Here is a 21087-nt window from a genome sequence, read left to right on the forward strand (position 1 = left end):
TTGGTTTTCAAATTACAATTGGTCTTCAGCCAAATCTGAAATAAAATTGTTTTATTCTAAAGTAAGTTTAGAAAAAGGCATGAGGCAAAATTGAGAAACATAAAGAACAAACCTAATTGTTGCAAGCATGGGATGGAAGTTAGGTGCTGACCTAACTTTCAATCTTGATCTAAGATAGAACTTGAAATTTTTTAATCCTGAAATATATTCTTATCATATCTTCTTAGGATATGCTATTGACACCTATCTACTTGGTGTATGGTTTGGAATTTGTTTCTTTCTTTGAGAACTGCTTGGTTTAGCATGTGCATGAAAATCTATGGCAGAACTTGTCCTATTTCTGGTGTTTTATTTTCCAACATTCTATATCATACAACAAAGCTGATCTTATAGCTATCATATAAAATTTTCCTTTTAGGTTTAATGCAATCTTACTATCACATAAAACGTTGAATGCACTTTTCCACTTTATCTATTTTGCCTTAATTCTATGTGCAATATCCTCGTTAATCTTATTATCTTTTTAGATGATTGATTGAAGATATTTGGACTGATCTTTTCTTAGTATGACTTTATCTTATAGTTTTACCATAACATTTTCCATATTTATATTTTTACTAAACTGACAATCCATATATTCATTTTTCAATTTGCTTAACTTATAACTAGGGGCGGCACTAGCGTATAGTGAGTGTGGTCAATTGACCCCACTGAATTTTTTTTTCCCCTTTTATTATGTTTATGTAAAATTTATGATTAATTATACAATTGACCCCACTCCAAATTATACAAAGTAATTAAGAAAATTGGCTTTTAGCCTTTCTAGAAAATAAAAATAATTGTTAAGTGATGTGCTTATAAGTTTGTGAAATTAAATTGGGTCAACAATGTAATTTTAAAAAATTAATATACTTCATAACTTTTGTCCACTTTAAGACAAATGGGGCCAATGTTCAAAATATCCCTTTCTCTGCTACTTGTTGAAAAAAAAATTACTTTATAAATTTTTGTGTTTAAAAGCTTTGATACAAAACTGTAGTAAAAAATTTGAATATAGTAATTTTTCCGAGTAAATGAACTGTAAATTTATTATGATATGAATAATATTTATACTTTGTTTTGTTGGATAGTTATGTTTAATTGACTCCACTAGACTCAAATCCTGGCTCTGCCATTGCTTATAACCTCTGCATTCTGAAGTGTTCATATCTTGAACTTAGCATTCACGTCTTATTTTATTTTTATATGTGTGCCCTGCATGGGGGGCGGGGGGGGATTGGCTGGGCCTGGAGTATTGCTTTCATACTTTTTTTGATCAAAAGGCAAATATGTTTAAATGATCAAATGAATGTACAAGTACACTGGGCATATCCAGAAAACAAGGGATAAAACCAATTACATAAGACCCATAACTAGAGACTCATATTGGACTAAAACATGGGGATACAAAGTAAATATTGCCTTGTATACACAGGTTTTAATCCTTCTTATGATACACTCTACTATGGGCTGAGAATCCTCAAAAACCATCCTATTACGGGCCTCCCATAAGTAATACACCGTGCTGCCAAGGGCCATACGCTTAACAATGCATTGCCAGGTTGATCCTTTCGCCACCTTCTTAAGCCATCTGAGAACTCTGTCAAGGGAAGACAGTCTACAACCCATACCCATCCAATCCATAATATGGGACCACACATCCAAGCTAACACGGCAATGAAAGAACACATGCTTCACTGACTCCACCATTACATTACATAACGGGCATGCACGATCGATGTCCAAAAAAGGGAGTGCATGGAGTCAGGATGGTTTTAATGATTAACAGAAAAAATAGGAGAAAAAAATGTTCTCCAACTGGAACCAACTATTCATGTATCTGGTTTGGAGTTTTTTATCTTAGATATACACAATCATCTTTTTGTTGATGCCATGGTACTGGAAAGTAGTTTTTATGCTTTGGGTTATTTATTATTGGAGTGGTTCAAATTTTTTCTTCACTGATTTTTTTAGTTGGTTAATTTGTTCAGCATGCAGCCACTATGGCTCTTGGCCACTCACATCTTCAGGTATGCGAAATCATGTTCAGTGAGCTTGCAACTTTCATCGACGAGGTTTCTCTAGAAGCTGAGGGAAAGCCAAAGTGGAAGGTATATAGATGTCTAGATGTGCAAAAACTCATCTCCCTGAATTTTGGTATCACATTGTCCTCCTTGTGTTTCTAAAATTCCTGCCTTTTTGGTTTAGCATGTGCTATCTTGAGTTGCCTTTTTTTGTCCCTTCTTTTTTTGTTTGGGATCTTAAAGCATACCATGTGCTTTTTTACTGTCTTTCAATGATAGCTTTATATGACCATCCGACCACTATTTCAACCATTCAGTTGGTTTAATTGCTTATGAGCATGCAAATGTAAATCCTAGGAAGAGCATAACAATTTGTACAAAGTTTGAGGTTAACTTAGAATGCATCAGTACCACCAGACAGTGAGAGTATACTTTCGGTAACTAAAGCTCATGTTGGTGGTTCCTGAAGTACATAGGATTTGATAGGGCTCGTACCCTTTATGCCTTTGAGATTAGAAATTTGCCTGATTTCACTTAGTTGAAACATGCAGGCACCCTACAGAAACTGCCCATCTAGGCAAGCAGTTTGAGGATAAAAAGTACTACATGTAAAAAGAGAAGTTTTGATCCTTAGCTAGGGTGCTCTTTGGCGCACCGAGAAATCTTCTTTCAAACATGGGACTCTTTTTCCAGATATTATTTTCCCCTCCAGTATTTATTTCTCAAAGATCTTGAGACATTACATGGAAAATGAAAAGAAAAAAAAGAAACCCAATGTTTTGACTTTAGGTCCCTACAGACGTGGTTACTGGTTCATTTCCAATTTAGCTGATGCGCATTCTACTTTCATGTTGCAAGAATTACATGCCATGAAATTGCTATTGGTTAATGCAACATCTTACAGGAAATTAAATTGTATAGATGATGCATACAACACAGACACACACACATCTATGTTCAGCTACTGTGTTTTTCAAGATTTGAATTCTTGTCAATTGAGCTTACATAATAGGTGAATCTTATGGATTTAGGGTCAAAAGGCTCGTCGTGATGAACTCCGGGTCCACATTGCTAATATATACCGCACTGTTTCTGAGAATATCTGGCCAGGCATGCTAGGGCGCAAGCCAGTTTTCCGGCTTCACTATTTGAAATTCATTGAAGAAACATCCAGACAAATCTCAACTGCACCTGCTGAGAGCTTTCAAGAAATACAACCTCTCCGTTATGCACTTGCTTCTGTTCTAAGATCATTAGCCCCTGAATTTGTTGAGTCAAAATCAGAGAAATTTGACCCTAGAACTAGAAAAAGACTGTTTGACCTTCTTCTCTCTTGGTGCGATGACACGGGAAGTGCACGGAGTCAGGATGGTTTTAATGATTATCGACGTGAAGTTGAACGTTACAAGTCTACACAGCATGCTCGTTCAAAAGATTCTATAGATAAACTTACGTTTGATAAAGAGATGAATGAGCAAATTGAGGCAATCCAGTGGGCCTCCATGAATGCTATGGCTTCTCTATTGTATGGTCCTTGTTTTGATGACAATGCAAGAAAAATGAGTGGGCGAGTAATATTGTGGATTAATAATTTGTTCACTGAACCTGCACCTAGGGCACCTTTTGGTCATTCACCGGCAGATCCAAGAACGCCATCATACTCCAAGTACACAGGGGATGGTGGGCGGGGAGCTACTGGACGTGATAGGCAAAGGGGTGGTCATCTTCGTATCTCCCTTGCAAAAATGGCCTTAAAGAATCTCCTCCTTACAAATTTGGACCTGTTTCCTTCTTGCATTGATCAGGTATTTCATCATTTGCTTTTCTGACACGTCTCATCAGGATATGTAGCCATCTACTTGATATGCTTCATACCTTCTTGTCCTGATGTGGTGTTTTTAAATGCATCTCAAAAGGGTAACTTGATGAACAATTTTTATCAGCCAATTAAGAGCCATGATTTGATAGGTGGTGCTCATGAATCTTTTGTATTCAAAAGTCAATAACTTGAAAACAACGTATCATTTCACGTCCATCACTCGTTTATATTGGAGTGGGTTTCACATTTTGTACCTGTCCATCACTCTTATGTAATTGAACTCCACCTTCCTAAGTAACATTGTGTTATGTTGGATTCACTTCAAATATTGTGAAGTACCCATGCTGGACACTTGGCACCTAGGATATGTATGGTATATGTATTCGAAAAGGTTAGTTGGGCCTGAACTTCAAAGATATAGTGAAGTGAAAGAGGTTTAATGCAACTATGCATAATACTCGTCGTCATTTGTTTTGAACAAAAAGAAGTATTTAAATAAAATGAAATTCAGTCTTATCCTCTTGTCCTTGTACATGAGAATGAGAAGAGTCCCACACTTCAAAACATATCTGCAACCCAACCCATATCTACACGTCAGTCCATGTAATGTGTGCATTGAGATTCAAAGGATCTGCACTGTAGCAATATTTTGATTACTATACTTTATGCTGTCTCCTGTTTAATTTCCATTTTCAGTATAAATATCTCTTATCTGGAATAATTGAATAAAGTGGGTATATGCATATATTTTCTAGTGCTACTACTCTGAGGCTGCCATAGCTGATGGCTACTTCAGTGTACTTGCTGAAGTCTACATGCGCCAAGAGATTCCAAAATGTGAAATTCAGAGATTGTTGAGCCTTATCCTCTACAAGGTGGTGGACCCATCTAGACAAATACGTGATGATGCTCTTCAAATGCTTGAGACACTTTCTGTCCGTGAATGGGCTGAGGATGGTGCTGAAGGCTCGGGAAGTTATCGAGCTGCTGTTGTTGGCAACCTCCCTGATTCCTACCAACAATTCCAGTACAAACTCTCTTGCAAGCTTGCCAAAGATCACCCAGAGCTGAGTCAACTCCTTTGTGAGGAGATCATGCAGAGGCAACTTGATGCTGTTGATATAATTGCACAGCACCAGGTTTTAACATGCATGGCGCCTTGGATTGAGAACCTCAATTTCTGGAAACTCAAGGACTCTGGTTGGAGTGAAAGACTATTGAAAAGCCTTTATTATGTAACATGGCGACATGGTGACCAATTCCCTGATGAAATTGAGAAGCTTTGGAGCACAATTGCTAGTAAGCCTAGGAATATTAGTCCAATTCTGGATTTCTTGATCACCAAAGGAATTGAAGATTGTGATTCAAATGCATCTGCTGAAATTAGCGGTGCATTTGCTACTTACTTCTCAGTTGCCAAACGGGTGAGTTTATATTTAGCTCGAATTTGTCCACAACGTACAATTGATCACCTGGTTTACCAATTAGCTCAGCAGATGCTTGAGGATAGTGTGGAACCTCTCAGGCCCAGTGCAAACAAAGCTGATGCCAGTGAAAATTTCGTGTTGGAATTCTCTCAGGGGCCTTCAGTGGCCCAAATTGCATCTGTTATGGACAGCCAGCCTCACATGTCTCCCTTACTTGTGAGGGGGTCTCTTGATGGTCCTCTCAGGAATACTAGTGGGAGCTTGAGCTGGAGAACAGCAGCAGTTGGAGGCCGAAGTGCCTCAGGTCCATTGAGTCCTATGCCTCCTGAGTTGAACATTGTACCTGTGAGTGCTGGTCGGTCAGGTCAACTCCTACCAGGTTTGGTGAATATGTCAGGCCCGTTAATGGGTGTACGAAGTTCAACAGGGAGCTTGCGGAGTCGCCATGTTTCTCGTGACAGTGGTGACTACCTCATTGACACCCCAAACTCTGGCGAAGATGGGTTGCATTCCGGGGTAGGAACACATGGCGTTAATGCTAAAGAACTTCAATCAGCCTTACAAGGACATCAACAACACTCACTGACTCATGCAGACATAGCATTGATTCTGCTTGCGGAAATTGCATATGAAAATGATGAGGATTTTCGGGAGCACCTGCCTTTGCTGTTTCATGTCACATTTGTCTTGATGGACAGCTCTGAGGATATTGTGCTGGAGCACTGCCAACACTTGCTTGTTAATCTGTTATATTCACTTGCAGGCCGGCACCTGGAGCTGTATGAGGTTGAGAATAGTGATGGCGAGAATAAGCAACAGGTTGTGAGTCTAATAAAGTATGTACAGTCCAAGCGAGGGAGTATCATGTGGGAGAACGAGGACCCCACAGTTGTTAGACCTGAACTCCCAAGTGCTGCACTCTTGTCTGCCCTTGTTCAGAGCATGGTGGATGCCATCTTTTTCCAGGGAGATCTTCGGGAGACTTGGGGAGCTGAGGCACTCAAATGGGCCATGGAATGCACATCAAGACACCTTGCCTGCCGCTCACACCAGATTTACCGTGCCCTAAGGCCACATGTTACAAGCGATGCATGCGTATCGCTTCTCCGCTGCCTCCACAGGTGCCTAGGAAATCCGGTACCTGCAGTTTTGGGTTTTATCATGGAAATTCTTTTGACATTGCAAGTGATGGTGGAAAATATGGAGCCAGAGAAAGTAATACTCTATCCCCAGCTTTTCTGGGGGTGTGTGGCAATGATGCACACTGATTTTGTCCATGTTTACTGCCAGGTACTTGAGCTCTTCTCTCGGGTGATTGACCGTCTGTCATTCCGGGACAGAACTACCGAAAACGTGCTCCTCTCTAGTATGCCCCGAGATGAACTCGATATCTCTGACAGTGCGGAGTTTAATAGGATGGATTCAAGGAATGTCTGTGAGCCATCAGCACCTAGTGGGAAGGTGCCAACATTTGAAGGAGTGCAGCCCCTTGTGCTTAAAGGACTCATGTCAACTGTTAGCCACAGTGTCTCCATTGAGGTGCTCTCACGAATCACTGTTCACTCTTGTGATTCAATATTTGGGGATGCAGAGGCACGACTATTGATGCACATCACAGGCTTACTTCCCTGGCTTTGCTTGCAGCTTAGCCATGATGCAATGGTGGGGCCTGCCTCACCGCTCCAACAGCAGTACCAAAAAGCTTGCTCTGTTGCAGCCAACCTTGCAATTTGGTGTCGGGCAAAGTCACTGGATGAGCTAGCCACAGTTTTTATGGCATACTCTCATGGTGAAATCAAGAGTATCGGCAACCTTCTTGCTTGTGTCTCACCTTTGTTATGCAATGAGTGGTTCCCAAAGCACTCTGCTCTGGCTTTTGGTCACCTGCTACGACTTCTGGAGAAAGGACCAGTTGAATATCAGCGTGTGATACTTCTCATGCTCAAGGCATTGCTCCAGCACACACCCATGGATGCCGCTCAGAGCCCACATATGTATGCAATTGTGTCTCAGCTTGTTGAGAGCACTCTGTGCTGGGAGGCACTTAGTGTGTTGGAAGCCCTTTTGCAGAGCTGTAGCTCCTTGCCTGGGTCTCACCCCCTTGACCCTGGTTCTTTTGAGAATGGCCTCGTTGGGACAGATGAGAAGCTACTTGCTCCTCAGACCTCTTTCAAGGCTAGGAGTGGACCCTTACAGTTTGCAATTGGATCAGGGTTTGGAGCACATAATACACAGGGCGGTGCAACTGAATCTGGGATTTCTGCTAGAGAACTAGCTTTGCAGAACACCCGGCTAATCCTTGGCCGAATTCTTGATAGTTGTGGACTTGGGAGGAGGAGGGATTACCGGAGGTTGGTCCCTTTTGTGACCACAATTGGAAACCCATAGAGGTGCCTTTTTTTTCTTCTTGCATATCTATCTGTCTATTTTGCACCAAGCTTCAAAAGATTTGAGAGGCTGGAATGTAAATAGCCATCATAGCCTAGTGGTTGTCTTTTAGGGTATTGTATATTAATTTAAGTGTAGCACTTAGTAGTTGGGACATTATGCACCCCCCCCCCCCCCCCGGCCTCCCCAACACACACACAGACTTCACTAGAAGATGGTCAATAGTTCATAGAAGTTGAGTTATTTTCACTTCCTTAATTGCTTTGATGTTCTAGGAATGACCTTTGGGATGGGAGGCATATATGTCCAAAAATCATTCCAGCTGAAACAAATCATGTTTTGCTCGTACTGAAGAAAATGCCCCTGCTGCTGCTAGTAAATTATCGGAAACGGAAACTTGTAAGATTTCACGCTTACTGGATGATTCAGTTAAGCAACGTAACCTTCTTCTGTATAACAAGCATGGCTTTTTTCTTCTCCTTTTTCCCCCTATTTTTTGGTCAGGTATTCCTGTTATCTCTGTACAATCCCCAAGTATTATTATATTTCATTTATGTGGGGAACCATTAGAATAGCCCAAGTTTCTAGTTCTAAAATGCAAGAGAGCATCGGTTTCTATGCATTGGATGAGAATTATTTGTGTTCAGCAGAAAATGTGCCGTGGTAGGAATTTACGATGTTTTTAGTTTTTGTTTAAATAATAATAAATAGCTAATCAACTATTGCTTAAGATCAAGTTGCAGAAACAAGTAATTTTTCTAAAGGGTAGGATTGCATGTGTGCAGTTTTAGGCCTGGTTATGGATCCCACGGTGTGAAAGTACCCTAAACATGTCTCTTGAACATTATCATGTCAAAAGTTGCCTCGCGTGGAGAAGATGGTCAAAGGATGCTGAAATTGTGAAAAGGAAAGGGCAATTTCTTAGTTGTGAAAGTAGAAATAAACGGCAAATCACTGGAATAGTAAATCAAATGAAGTGTTTAGTAATACAACAATAAGCAGAATCAATAATTAGGTCCAGCGAAAAGCAAAACAAAAGATGAGGATGAAGAAGAAGATGATGATGATGATGAAGCGGCAATTCAATATATATGTATATTTTCATATATAGTTTGCAATCTGTATATTTATTCTGGTCCGTACAACAACTTGCCATTTTAAAAACAGGCACAGGGGGGAGTCTAGAATGCATACGAGTCTTTGTACACTTCTGCACCTCAAGAACAAAGATCCAACAGAGTGCAAGTCATAATGAAACCAAATGCAAAAGATCTGCCCTCATGGCATCTCCATGAAAAATGATGCAGTACCCACAGAATTTACTGCTATCAGCAGCAGAGTTTACTCGCTTGGTGATGATGCATTCTTCTTGAACAAGGCATATGCATCACTGTAAATGGCCACCAGGTTTGAAAACACAGCAAGGACAATCATGAAAACACATAAGATCTTGTCCTTTTTTGTTGCTATGCCATAACGATCCCTAAAGCAGCATTCAACAGTAACAAACATTGATACTTAGAGAGAGTGCCGGAGGCTCATGCAAAAACATAACTTGAACTAGGCAGAATCAGAAACACATATATCTCAAAAGTCTACATCTCGTCAGCAATATTATTATTTTTTCTTTTATTCCTTAGGATAGGCTAGACAAATATATGAAAAGCAAACAGGACAATATTCAAACCAGTTGAGGATGTAGAGCTAAGATTGAAGAATGTGAGCTACAGTACATCTTAACACTTCTGCTATTGGAGATCCATCCAATTGGTCTTCACACTTCTGCCAGTGGAGATCTCCAGCCTTCTAACTTTAATACTTTAGAAGGCCAGTTTAGATTGTTACAAGTGCGAACATACAATATATTAAATTTGATTATGAGATCATTTCATTGCCGAAGACTATAACAAGGTTAGTGTGCTATAAGGTTACCTTCCAGTAACTTCAGTCCAAACTTGGACAGAAAGTTTCCTAGGTTTAGGAGGCCATATTTTCATCAATATTATGGAACATCTTAAATCCAAGAAAGGAGTTTTGATAAACTCATTGATAACCAAAAGAAGCACATTCAAATGTTCTCTTGTTCAATATGGCTGTTCAGTTTTATGGAGCATGGAACTACGCCCAAGCCATTGCATGAATTATTTCCAACTTCAACAACTTTATGTCCTCATACTACAGCTAGAAATTGTCTTTTAAAGGTCAAATAGGACAATTGAACTTTTTTCTGTTCATGCAATTGTCTTGATCTGTCAGTGATTTTCCCTGTTCATCTACCATTTGAAGCTTTAAACAAAAAAATCAGAGTACAAGAAGAGAAAGTATTAAGTCCCCTTCTTTCACCGAGAGGGAAGGTAATAGTGGCACAGGGCACATGTAAAGAAACATCTTTACTTTTAATTTTCCTTTGATGTGATATCACCAGCCTATAAATCATTCATGCAACTCAACTTGCAAACTATTACATTTAAGTTTTTTCCTCATAGAGCCTTTATTATTACCAACAATTAAAACCTCGACTAATCATGTGCTTTCCCTGAAATTACAACACATACTTTCAAACTTGAAAATCTATAATAGCTTGCATTTAGTAAGGACAAGAGTAACTAACCTGAGAGTAATAGCAGCAGGAAAGATGAAGCCAATGCAAACTGCAGCAGTTGCTCCAGTGAATTGGAAAGCATCCCAAATGCTGGGTATAAAATTTGCACCCAAGAAGATAATAGAAATGAGCCCAAAGCTGATTAAAGCAAACCTCAAGTTGTCTGATGCCAAAGGCCTCGCGGAGGGAAAGAAGAGGCCATCAAGGTTTAACCGTAGTGGATGGAAAACAATTGGAAAGACAAGCATGAGGTGGGCAGCATAGCTAACACGAACAATATCATTGAGTAGAGAACCATATGGAATACCAAGGTCAGCATCAAAATTGGCAAGAACATCATCAAGAGTTGCATTGCCAAATAGGAGGAACCCAAATAGGCTTGTCATTACATAAACCGATGAGCAGAGTGCTAGTGCAGATCGCACAATTGCTTTTATCTGTGTATTGTCTTCAAGTTCATTGTCTATTGAGTGGACTGCAAAATTTTCATATTAAGAGCAAAGTCAGTGCAGTTAGAAGGAGAAACTACTTTATTTATGGTTTTCAGATCACCTTGCTGAAGTGGATGTACACGTCAATCCAGTACTTAAAAATCACTCTTTGTGGTACAAAGTGATAAAATTTTCTTTTCTAACAAAAATTGTTCCAATAACATGAGTATTGAGCAACAATATTCAGTCATTGTACTTATCGTGATCAGACAAAAAATTTCTGATAGGAAACATATTTAACCAAGTAACATAGACGTTGGACAAATCAACTTTTTTGAACAATCACTGAATGATCTTTAAGATAATTTCAGTAATGCAAGGCAACCAACCATCAGAAGCAGTACTCAAATATTCAAGACAAATAAATAAATAAGTCAATCTCAAATTAAGCTAGCAAGGAGAACAACCCAAATCCAATGTCATACAACGGAATTGCAGAAGACTATTGAAATTTAGATTGCTATGTAATAAGTCTCCCAAATCTCATTTACTGGTTTTCAAACACAGAAATGCTTCATTAGCTGTGATGCCAACCTCAAAAGGTACAAGAGAAGATGGTATCGTATAACCAATTATGCAAATGAACGGTCAGTATACATACCATTGTAGTGGCAGATGTATGCAGTGACGAGAACTGGAACTACAGTAAAGAGATTCAAGAACGATGTCAAATTAGTAACATTGGGAAGCAACCTTGGCATCAAAATGCTTCCATTTACCAACTTGATAGTGGTGATTCCTACCATCACAACAAGGAAAACAACCGCCAGTGCAACTGATAAAGCAGAAGTGAATCTCAACGAATCTGCAATAAAATAGACAAATAAAAAAATAGAACACATATATAAATACTATAAACTATATAATAGATGAAAATGCAATACAATCCACATAAGATTACATATATAAGAAATTAATATCTCAATCAAGATGGTACACCCCATCTAAGAGAAAAACCACAATGCTACGTGTTTGTGAAATAAAGGATGGACATGACATGCGATCAAAAAATAAATGGAACTATAAATAAATAAATGAAAAAGAATAAAGGCATCATACACAAAATTTTAATCTTTAATTGAAGTGATTACAATAGCTAGCTATCTTCTCTTTCTTCTGTAAAAGTGAAACTCCTGTGATTTTGAACTTGAGGAGGAATAGTAACTATGAGGCTATGCACCAGAAAACGATAATAAAAAGGTTATTAGGTGTCTTGACATCACTTGATCCAACTTCAACTAGGTCGTTAAATAATAAAAAGACAAATGGAAATAAAAGAGATATGATCAAGCAGATTTCCAGTATGAGCTTGGTTGTCATCACACAAAAAAGGAAAAATTAAATAAAATGAAAAGTAAAAAGATTTTACTCATGAGTTTAAGGAAAAATGTATGACAGACCTATACGCTTTAAGCACGCTAATGGAGCAAACACAGCAAGGGTTGTAACCAGAAGAACAAAGGTGCGGCCATTCCACCAATGCACTCCAAACCATCCTTCCAACACACCAGCATGGTGAACTCCACTTGACGACGTTCCAGAAAGCACATCACCTTAAAGCAGAATTAAGGAGGAGAATAATTAGATTATTAATCTGTTTATATAAATGTGGTAACCAGAAGTAAGAATAAAGGCTGGTGAGTCACCAAATAGTCATCCTAAATGCCACAATGATAAGTCTAACATATGAATGTTAGGTATCATCTTACCTATAATGATCATATACACTACAAGTACACCAATATTGTTGACTAAAACACATATTTGCAGAAAAATCTTCCCAAACTTTCCAAAGGTGTCCCCCATAACACCACCATACGAAGTTGTTTTCCCAGCCCTGCTAAATCTAAGCAACATCTCAATTGAAGCCTCTGTGAGGAAAGCCATAAAGATGATCATAGCAATCCCAAGAACAAGACCCAAGGCTTTCATTGTTGCAGGCAAGGCCATGATTCCAGCACCCACAATTGTGGTTGACAAATTAAACACTGCCCCTGGAAATGAAGCCCCGTCAAACTCATCAAATCTACTGTCTTCCTCTCGTTTAGTGGGCAAGAGAGGTGCTTCGTGGTCAGCAACATGTTTGCTCTTTCTGGACTTCTCCACTTCTTCTGGCTTCAGGCTTCCAATAGTCATCCTCAAATTACTAAACTCCCCAAGCAAAGAATGGAAATGTGTGAATTATGTGCAATAGAGCTCAAATTTCTAGTGCGTAATTCTCACAAAAATCTGCACCAGAGAGGGGCGGCAAAGCACATAAGGTCAACTAGAAGACATCAAAAGAGTCGAAGATTAGTTGCCAAGTATCCAAGACAGTGAAATTTTTGCACAATTTTAGACTGCACAAAAGCTAAGGATTTAATTCAGTTGATCAAGCTGAAAATTGGGATTTTTCGGATCAAACCTGAACGAATACGAATTCAAAACCCAAACAATCCCAACCTGGTCTAACAGAGGCTAGTTAAAAATTAAACACAAAGTACTCGTCACGTTTCAATAAATATAAACTTTGCAGAACCCTAACAACCCCCCAGATCCACTTAATATTTCGAATTAGTGTCAATTGAAGTAAATGCTATGGAAAAAATTAGGGTTTTTAAGATTGACAGAAACTACGAAAAGTCATTAGCCCTAAACAAATGAATACCCCAAGAACGACAGCTGAAGCCCAAAAAGAAGCTGCCAGATTATGTACATCTCCTACCCGTACACAAAAGGCCGATCAATCAAAAACAAATCAGGGCAGAAACTAGTGAAATGGTTCGACGAAATTGACCCAGCGATGGAGCGATCTCAGTTGGGCACTGAAACCAACAGAATGAATCAACAGGCGACCATTCAAGTCGAGCCCAAAAATCAGAGAGCAGCGGCAGCCACAGAGGACCAGAAATTGTCTCCTTGTGAATTGCGAAGCCTTGGATCCAATCATATGATGGTAATGATGTAGAAAGAGAAAGCTTCACGCAATGTCCCACCAGTAACTGTTACTTGCATACGGACGGTTCAAAACTACGGTTCGACGTCGTGACGAAAAACCCACAATTTGGTGGGATCGCCGTAAGCGTCGTCCCGACCCCGGCAATGACGACAGTCACTTAGCGAGCAAATATATAAATAAATAAATATAAATAAAAGACCACAGGTAACCGTAATTGCGCGGCTTGAGTTACCTTTCACGTTTTGGAGGGAAGGCTGTGCGAAGCTGAGGCTGCGTTTGGCAGCTGTCATATTGATATTTGCAATATATATGCTCTTGTATTAGCATTTATTATTTATTCTTTATGGTGAAGGTATATTAAATGTATTTTAAAATACTATGTATTTATTAATAGAATTTTGTTATATTTTACTTTTAAATTCAAACCAATAGTATAAATATCGCTCATTAACAAAAATTAATATTTAAAAATTAAAAAAAAATAACGAATACATCGTATCTAAAATTAAAATTGGGATCGATGTTTTTTAATTCTTTCAATGATAAGAAATTACTGTTTGATATTTATAGATGTGTGCATGAGCATGCACGTGTGAGGAGACGATTTCAAGAGTTGGGTGATTCTCGTCTCATCAATTGTAACACCCGAGAATAATTTTGAGGATAAAAATGATGTTTGATAAAGGGAATAATTGGAATTTTGGAAAAAATAAGACTATATGGCACACTAACACAGCTTTGGACGACCGAATTTATCAGAGGGAGTACCTCGGACCCTAAATAGCCAAGGAAAATGGTATAGTATCGACGAGCAATTAAAATTATGATTTTTAGTGATGAAAGAAATGAGATCGGGAACAGTTTTCGGTACAGCAAAAATACAGCTGCCAATTAGGTCGTATTACCGAATTGTTATAAACGATGTCCAAAAAGTCAAAGGAGGGTATCAAGGACTAGTATTCGATGTATAGAACAACTTAAGAGGTTTCAGGTTGAATCGAGTGGATTTGAGGTCAAATAAATCAATCGGGTCTAAGTATAATTTTCTAAAAATGCCCGAGGGAGGTCAAAACGGTAAATTTTCAGAAATTTCAAGGGAGAAATGAGAAGTCCTAATCTTGAGGGTTTTAGTGAGGGTGCTAAAGAGATCAGGGGCTTGAGAGTAAGGGCCAAAATGCAAAAGAGAAATTTCAAATGACCAAATTGCAATTTTCAGAAAATTGTACAAGCATGGCCGATTTGGCCATAGATTTGGCCGGAAAATCCGGCCATTTGGCAGCCTAGGATCACCAGGGCATGGCCAAGGACTGTCCTGGTGGCGTGTAAGAGGAGTTTTGGCCGGAAATTAGCCATGTGGGGGTCGAATTTGGCTATAAATAGCCAAGGGTTTCGGCCGAAAATGAAGCATCAAATTTCTCGATTTTGAGAGAAAATCGAGGGAAACCAATAAGGGGCTTTTGTTCCTTGAGGGAAGAGGATCATTTCTGGAGATTTTGAGAATTTTTGGGGTAGTATAGAGGGTGTTTTCGCATATATATATATTTTGCAATCGGGTTGTAGAGTGATCGATCGAGCGATCTAATAAGGGGTTTTTGTTCGCAAAGTGATGGGTAACTGATCTGGAAAGTTTCGTGCAAATCTGAGTTCGAATCGAGGGTCAATTTGATTCGCCGGAGTTCGGTGGCGGGATAGCTTCGGCCGACTGTTTTTGGCCAAATCAGAAGGCTTCCGGTGGTTTTTTCCGAGCAATATTGGTACCATTGGGATCGACTAAGGGAGAGGAACATCCTGGTGTCGTCGCTTCAATTTTCCGGTGTACCGTCGCAGGAGAAGATGACCGGAGGTATTTTTTGTATTTTTTAAATACTGAAAATATAGAAAATTCGATAAAAAAATAGAATTAAAGGAATTAAAATTCTGGAAAAATATCCAGAAATTCTAGAAAGATGAATAGTTTATTTTGATGAATTTTTATCTTGGAAATTTCTTGGGGAAATAATTATTTTTGATTTTTGAAATGAAATGTAAATAGAAAATAAATAGGAGGAATTTTTAGAAAATTCTGAAAAATTTCCATAAGTATAAGGAATTTATTTTATGAGTTTTGGTTATTTTTATTGAAATATATTCGAAGTAAATCGATGAGAAATAAATTTTCTCAAGGAAAAGTAATTATGGAAATTTGAGAAAATAGGAGAAAAATCTGGAAAATTTCCAGAAAATCCCAGAGGCTTATAAATATTGTTTTATTAATTATTATGTAAAAATATTTGATAAAATAGTTGTGTAGATATTTATTTTGGATTCTTAGAGAAGAAAATGGGAGAAAAATAGGAAAATTGTGAGAAAATTAAGGAAAATAATAATTGTTGGATAAATGTGATGATTAGGGTGCCTTGAGGGTTGAGACGAAGTGACTCGTGCGAAGATCAAAGAAGGCACTCAAATCGAGGCAGGCACGCAAATCGAGGTGTACCGAAATATCGCCAAAGGTGAGTGTTCGCCCCCAACTTTGTTTTGACTTATGAGTGGTTCTACCCGAAGGAACCTTGAGTGACATGTGAATGGTTTACTGTGAATGCTCATCCCTATGGCTTGGTGTATTATGGTTGTCCAAACAGTTATTTGCACATGCATTGAATTTCGTACAGTAAATTGCATACATTGAGATGTTGATTTTTATGCATGTTATGATTTTTCGGCATTGGCTTGTTTTGTGTGGTCCATGTGGGACGTGGGTTGGTAACTTGTGACGTAGCCCAGAGTGACAGCACTCGGGATGCGTACTTAGGATTAATGCTAGGTGACCCACTTGGGACGGGGCTGAGACGGACTTCACCCTACGGGACCCAAGTGGCGAGGCTGAGAGTGGACACCATCCCGGTTGTTGGCTCAAGTGGCGGGGCTGCGAGTGGACACCACCCCAGGTTCCTTTGAGCAATAGCATTAATGCCAAGGTGACGTCGATTCCGAGGATAGTGCTGATGTGATACTCTTGGGGCTAGGGTTGCGTTGGGTTTTGGATTGCTTTTGAGTTGGAGCGTAAAGCCTAAACAATGACAATGGGGTGATTCCCGGGTTCATATGTCGAGGTTGTCCCTCTTAAGCAGGATTGTTTGCCAATGGGCCGAAGTGGTCGTGTTGCCTTTAGAGAGATTGCATTTTCCCCAGTTAGGGTTAAGTGCTATGTGGGATTCTCTTAGGCTGGTGCATGTCGGGATTTATCGATTTTGTATATGATTTTTCATATCTGCATGAAAACGTTTTTGAACTCTCACTTAGATGATTCAGCATCTAATTTGGACTATGTCCCTGGAATATTCAAACGTTCCAGGTGAAAGCAGTGGCGCCAAGGGAAAGAATATCATCGAGATGTAGCAGCTATGTTTAGTTTTCGTAGGTTTTGTCCATGATTACGATGTTCAGAGGTTATGTAATATTTTGATATTTTCATGTGAAACATCGATTTGGTTATTGTAAAGGAATTGTCGGTTATATATCATTGAGGTTTCGATCTTGCTTCTGCTGATGTGATTATTGATACCTGTCTTAGTTTAATATTAAATTTTGAGATGCTAAGAAGGTACGATCGGGATTGACGGGAAATGATTATGATGAAGGTATATGTATTGAGAGACTTATGTTGTGTGTTCGATGTTGAAAAAAAAAAAAAAAATATTCCCGAAATCTCGAGTTAACGCTCGTTGTGGGAAAATGGGGCGTTACATCAATAGTCTGTTTTGCTACCATTGTTGTTTGATATATATGGCCTGTGTACTATTTATTTCTGCATAAAATACTTAATATAGTCAGTCTCTTAAGCTGATGATTTTTGCTGTTTGGTCTATTCACTAGATGATCGCATCGCAGACTAATTAAAATGTCCTTGTTGCATTTTGCAGTCAATGAATTGGGGTAATGTATTAAGCTACAGATTGTGAAAGCTCTTCTACTAGCTCCTCATCCTCTAGCACAGAATCAGTATCATGGAGATAACCTGCCCATTTCATCATCTCAGCTATTAGCAGATTTAGATTCCCATAGATCTCTTTGCATCTCGGATGAGCTTTGTCCCCAATAACGAACATATGTAACTCGCTCTTTACCTCAATCCAGCTGCAGCCTGGCTCTTTCTTTACCCCACTAAACCTCATGATTTTCCTCAATTTTGACACCTCATCCCACATTCCAGCATCAGCATAAATATTAGACAGAAGAATATAAGCAGCAGAATCCTGAGGGTCCAATTGCAAAAGAGAACTCACTGCCTGTTCTGCCACCTCTACATTCCTATGCATCTTGCACATACTAAGCAAAGTCCTCCAGATGACATCATCAGCCTGAAAAGGCATCTTCTGGATAAGCTTCGAAGCCTCAATAACCTGGCCCGATCTCCCTAGTATGTCTACCATACAAGAGTAATGTTCCAATTGAGGATCCAGCCCATAATCACTCAACATTGCATGGAAGTATTCCAACCCTTTGTCAACAAACCCCATATGTGCACAAGCTCGGAGGACTGAAACAAAAGTTGAGTGGTTTGGTTTCACACCCTCAAGTTGCATATCCTCAAATGTCTTAAGTGCCTCTTCTCCAAGACCATGCTGAGCATAGCCACAGATCATAGCATTCCACGTAACAAAGTCCCGCTTCGGTGCCTTCTCAAACACCAGCCTGGAGTCCTGCATAATTCCACACTTTGAGTACATGTCAACAAGAGTGCTTGATATATATACATCTGATTGCAATTCGTGCTTGAGAATTTGCGCATGGATTTGCTTCCCGAGGCCAACCGTTGCCAGATTAGCACAAGTATCAAGAACTGTTGCATAAGTGAAATGATCAGGCTTAATTCCCATTTCTAACATCTGAGAAAAGAATTTCTGAGCTTCCTCGCTCTGTTCATTCAGTGAGAACCCGGAGATCAATGCATTCCAGGAAACCATTGTTTGTTTCGCCATTCTATAATGGAGCTTCTCTGCTTCTTCCACCTTTGCACACTTGCAATACATATCCACAATAGCACTTCCAACAAACAAATCAAACCCCATCCCAGATTTGATTATTCTATTATGGACCTCCATGCCATAGTTCAGAACCTGCCGACCAGCACAAGCTTTCAAGACACTACCATACGAGAACTCGTCAGGTTCCATTCTTGTCCTGAGCATCCCAACAAATAGTGACAAAGTCATCTCTTCATTTCCATTCTGCTCATAAGCTGCAATAATTGCATTCCAGGAGACAGCATCTCTGCTTTCCATCTCATCAAAAACAGAGCGAGCTTCCAACAGAGCTCCACATTTTCCATACATATCCAAAATGGCATTTCCCACACAGGCATTTGACCAAAAAGTACTCTTAATAGCTAATCCATGTACTTGGATCCCCTCCAAATACCCTTTGATCGCTGCACAAGCACTAAGTGCGCCGGATAGGCTTATCTCGTCAAGCCCAAGACCAGACTTGAGCAAAAGCCGAAATATCTGGAAAGCTTCAAAACCCTGACAACTTCGAGCATACCCAACAATTATCGCATTGTAAGACTGCAAATTACGATTTCTTAACGTGTTAAATAGCTTTCTAGCATCAGGTAAATTGCCAGACTTTGCATACATATCCACAGTTGCAGTTCCTACTATAATATCATATCCAAAATCAGCCTTCAGAGAATGAGCATGCAATTGAGACCCCAACCGTACTGCAGATAAGGCTGCACAGGACCTGAAAACACTAGCATAAGTAGATTGACTCACCCCAACTCCCTCTTTTTGCATCTCTTTGAACAATTCTAAACCAGCCAAAAGGTCCTCATTTTGGACACAACCTGCAATTATAGAACTCCAAGAAACCCAATTCTTTTCAGGCATCTCACGGAAAAACTGCAATGACTCACCTAATCTCTTACATTTTGCATACATATCTACCATTGCACTTCCAGTCATCACATCATGATCATAGCCCATGGCAACTGCATGCCCATGAATCTGAATTCCCAAATCATATTTCTCTAAAGCCGAGCACGCCTTCAAAAGAACAGCAAAAGTTGTATGGTCTGACGCTGCACCTGCCCTTCCCATTTGGAAAAAGATGTCAATTGACATGTGATGGCTACCATTCTGCAAGTACCCAGAAATCAAGGAATTCCATGAGATAACATCCTTCTCCGGCATCAAGTCAAACATTGACTGCGCTACTGGCATATTCCCAACCCTGGCATAGCCGGAAATCATAGCGTTCCAAGAAACAGTGTCTCGAAGAGGCATGTGGTCGAATACCTTATGAGCATAATGTAAATTAGAGCACCTTATGTACAATTGGATCAAACAGTTGGTAACGAAGATGGTGGGTTCAAAGCCAGATACAATGATGCGAGCATGCCCTTGTTTGCCCTGACTAAGAGCTCTCCGATCCGAGCATTCTTGGAAAATGCGGGAAAAGGTTTTTCTTCCGCTGGAGCGTGTCTTGCCCTCCGTAACTGTAGCAATTGCACAGATGCTTAATAAGCAGGCGGGAAGAGTCTTGAATGTAGGGCAAAAAAGGAGTCTTCCGAAGCAAAGCTGAGAGGCAAGTGACGTCATTAATCTCTGAAATCAAGCCTTGGCGGGTTGGTTCCTCGGCCGTGAACAGTCATGCTTTGAGCAGCCTCGCGAAGCTAATCGTGGACTTGGAGTAGGCTTTGAAGAGTCGATTTTGTTCACCCCTTCAACGGTGGGTAAAAGTTGTGAGGTTGAAAAATAATGGAACGATAATTTTGTTCACTCCTATGTCGTTTCGTTATTTTTCTACCTCATAGTTTTTGTGAGGGTGATGATCACCCTCGTTAAAAGGAGTGAACAAAATCGCTCTGACTTTGAATACCCATCGGAGTTGGACTAAACCAAAATCAAAATCAACCATTTGGGTTGAGCAGTAGGCTTTCTTAGACTTGAGTTAATGTTGGCGTTAATTTGGGTTGGGTCCACCTTGCCTTGTGTTCCTAATATGTATCTTTACTTGTAATATGTAATATGTAATATGCATAGACGAATCCATGTATAAACTGTCCTGAGTTGAAATTAGAGATGGGAAATGAGCGGGCCGACCTGGCCCGGCCCGCATCCTGCTTGGCCCACTCGAGCCAAGGAAATGAAAATTTGGACCCGGACCTTGTGGCCCTTAATAAATGGGGTTAAAATGGGCCAGGCCATGGGTTGGCCTGTGGGCCTACTGGGCAGGCCAACCCGTATTGGGTGGCCCGTGAGTCATTTATTTTTAATTTTATTATATATAATTTTTTAAATTTATTTTTTTATTTTTTCTCAAATGTAACTAATATTTTTTAAAATATGTTTATTAATGTTTACTTATAATTTTGAT

At 39.5% G+C, this 21087-nt stretch overlaps 3 protein-coding genes across 9 annotated transcripts in view; 1 reads left to right on the forward strand and 2 right to left on the reverse strand.

The window, feature by feature from the left end:
• LOC127804284 (uncharacterized) overlaps positions 1-8224 on the forward strand; it is a 32276-nt gene extending 24052 nt beyond the window's left edge. For 5 of the 6 annotated variants that reach the window (XM_052341126.1, XM_052341124.1, XM_052341125.1 and 2 more), the window contains 3 exons: positions 2031-2150; positions 3095-3868; positions 4638-8224. In XM_052341126.1, the coding sequence (XP_052197086.1) occupies positions 2031-2150; positions 3095-3868; positions 4638-7697 (3954 nt within the window). In that variant the 3' untranslated portion in view covers positions 7698-8224. The remainder of the gene's footprint in view (positions 1-2030; positions 2151-3094; positions 3869-4637) is intronic. The other variant, XM_052341127.1, reaches the window with a different exon arrangement.
• Positions 8225-8764: 540 nt separating this feature from the next.
• Positions 8765-13854, reverse strand: LOC127804285 (amino acid transporter AVT6A). 2 transcript variants are annotated; one of them, XM_052341130.1, is made up of 6 exons: positions 13495-13854; positions 12500-13019; positions 12191-12343; positions 11392-11595; positions 10309-10774; positions 8765-9180 (listed from the first exon to the last, which is right to left on the reverse strand). In XM_052341130.1, the coding sequence occupies exons 2-6, from the start codon at positions 12924-12926 to the stop codon at positions 9039-9041; spliced, it is 1392 nt and encodes a 463-aa protein (XP_052197090.1). In that variant the 5' UTR covers positions 12927-13019; positions 13495-13854; the 3' UTR covers positions 8765-9038. The 2 variants fall into 2 exon arrangements, with proteins under 2 accessions (XP_052197090.1, XP_052197091.1); XM_052341131.1 differs by having other exon boundaries at positions 13438-13854.
• Positions 13855-17340: 3486 nt separating this feature from the next.
• On the reverse strand, positions 17341-20403 carry LOC127803254 (pentatricopeptide repeat-containing protein At3g02330, mitochondrial). Its single transcript, XM_052339354.1, has one exon. The coding sequence runs from the start codon at positions 20307-20309 to the stop codon at positions 17652-17654; it is 2658 nt and encodes an 885-aa protein (XP_052195314.1). The 5' UTR covers positions 20310-20403; the 3' UTR covers positions 17341-17651.
• Between the last annotated feature and the right edge of the window lie 684 nt (positions 20404-21087).

Source organism: Diospyros lotus, chromosome 6 (genome assembly GCF_014633365.1).
Source record: "Diospyros lotus cultivar Yz01 chromosome 6, ASM1463336v1, whole genome shotgun sequence".
In the NCBI taxonomy this organism is placed as follows: Eukaryota; Viridiplantae; Streptophyta; class Magnoliopsida; order Ericales; family Ebenaceae; genus Diospyros; species Diospyros lotus.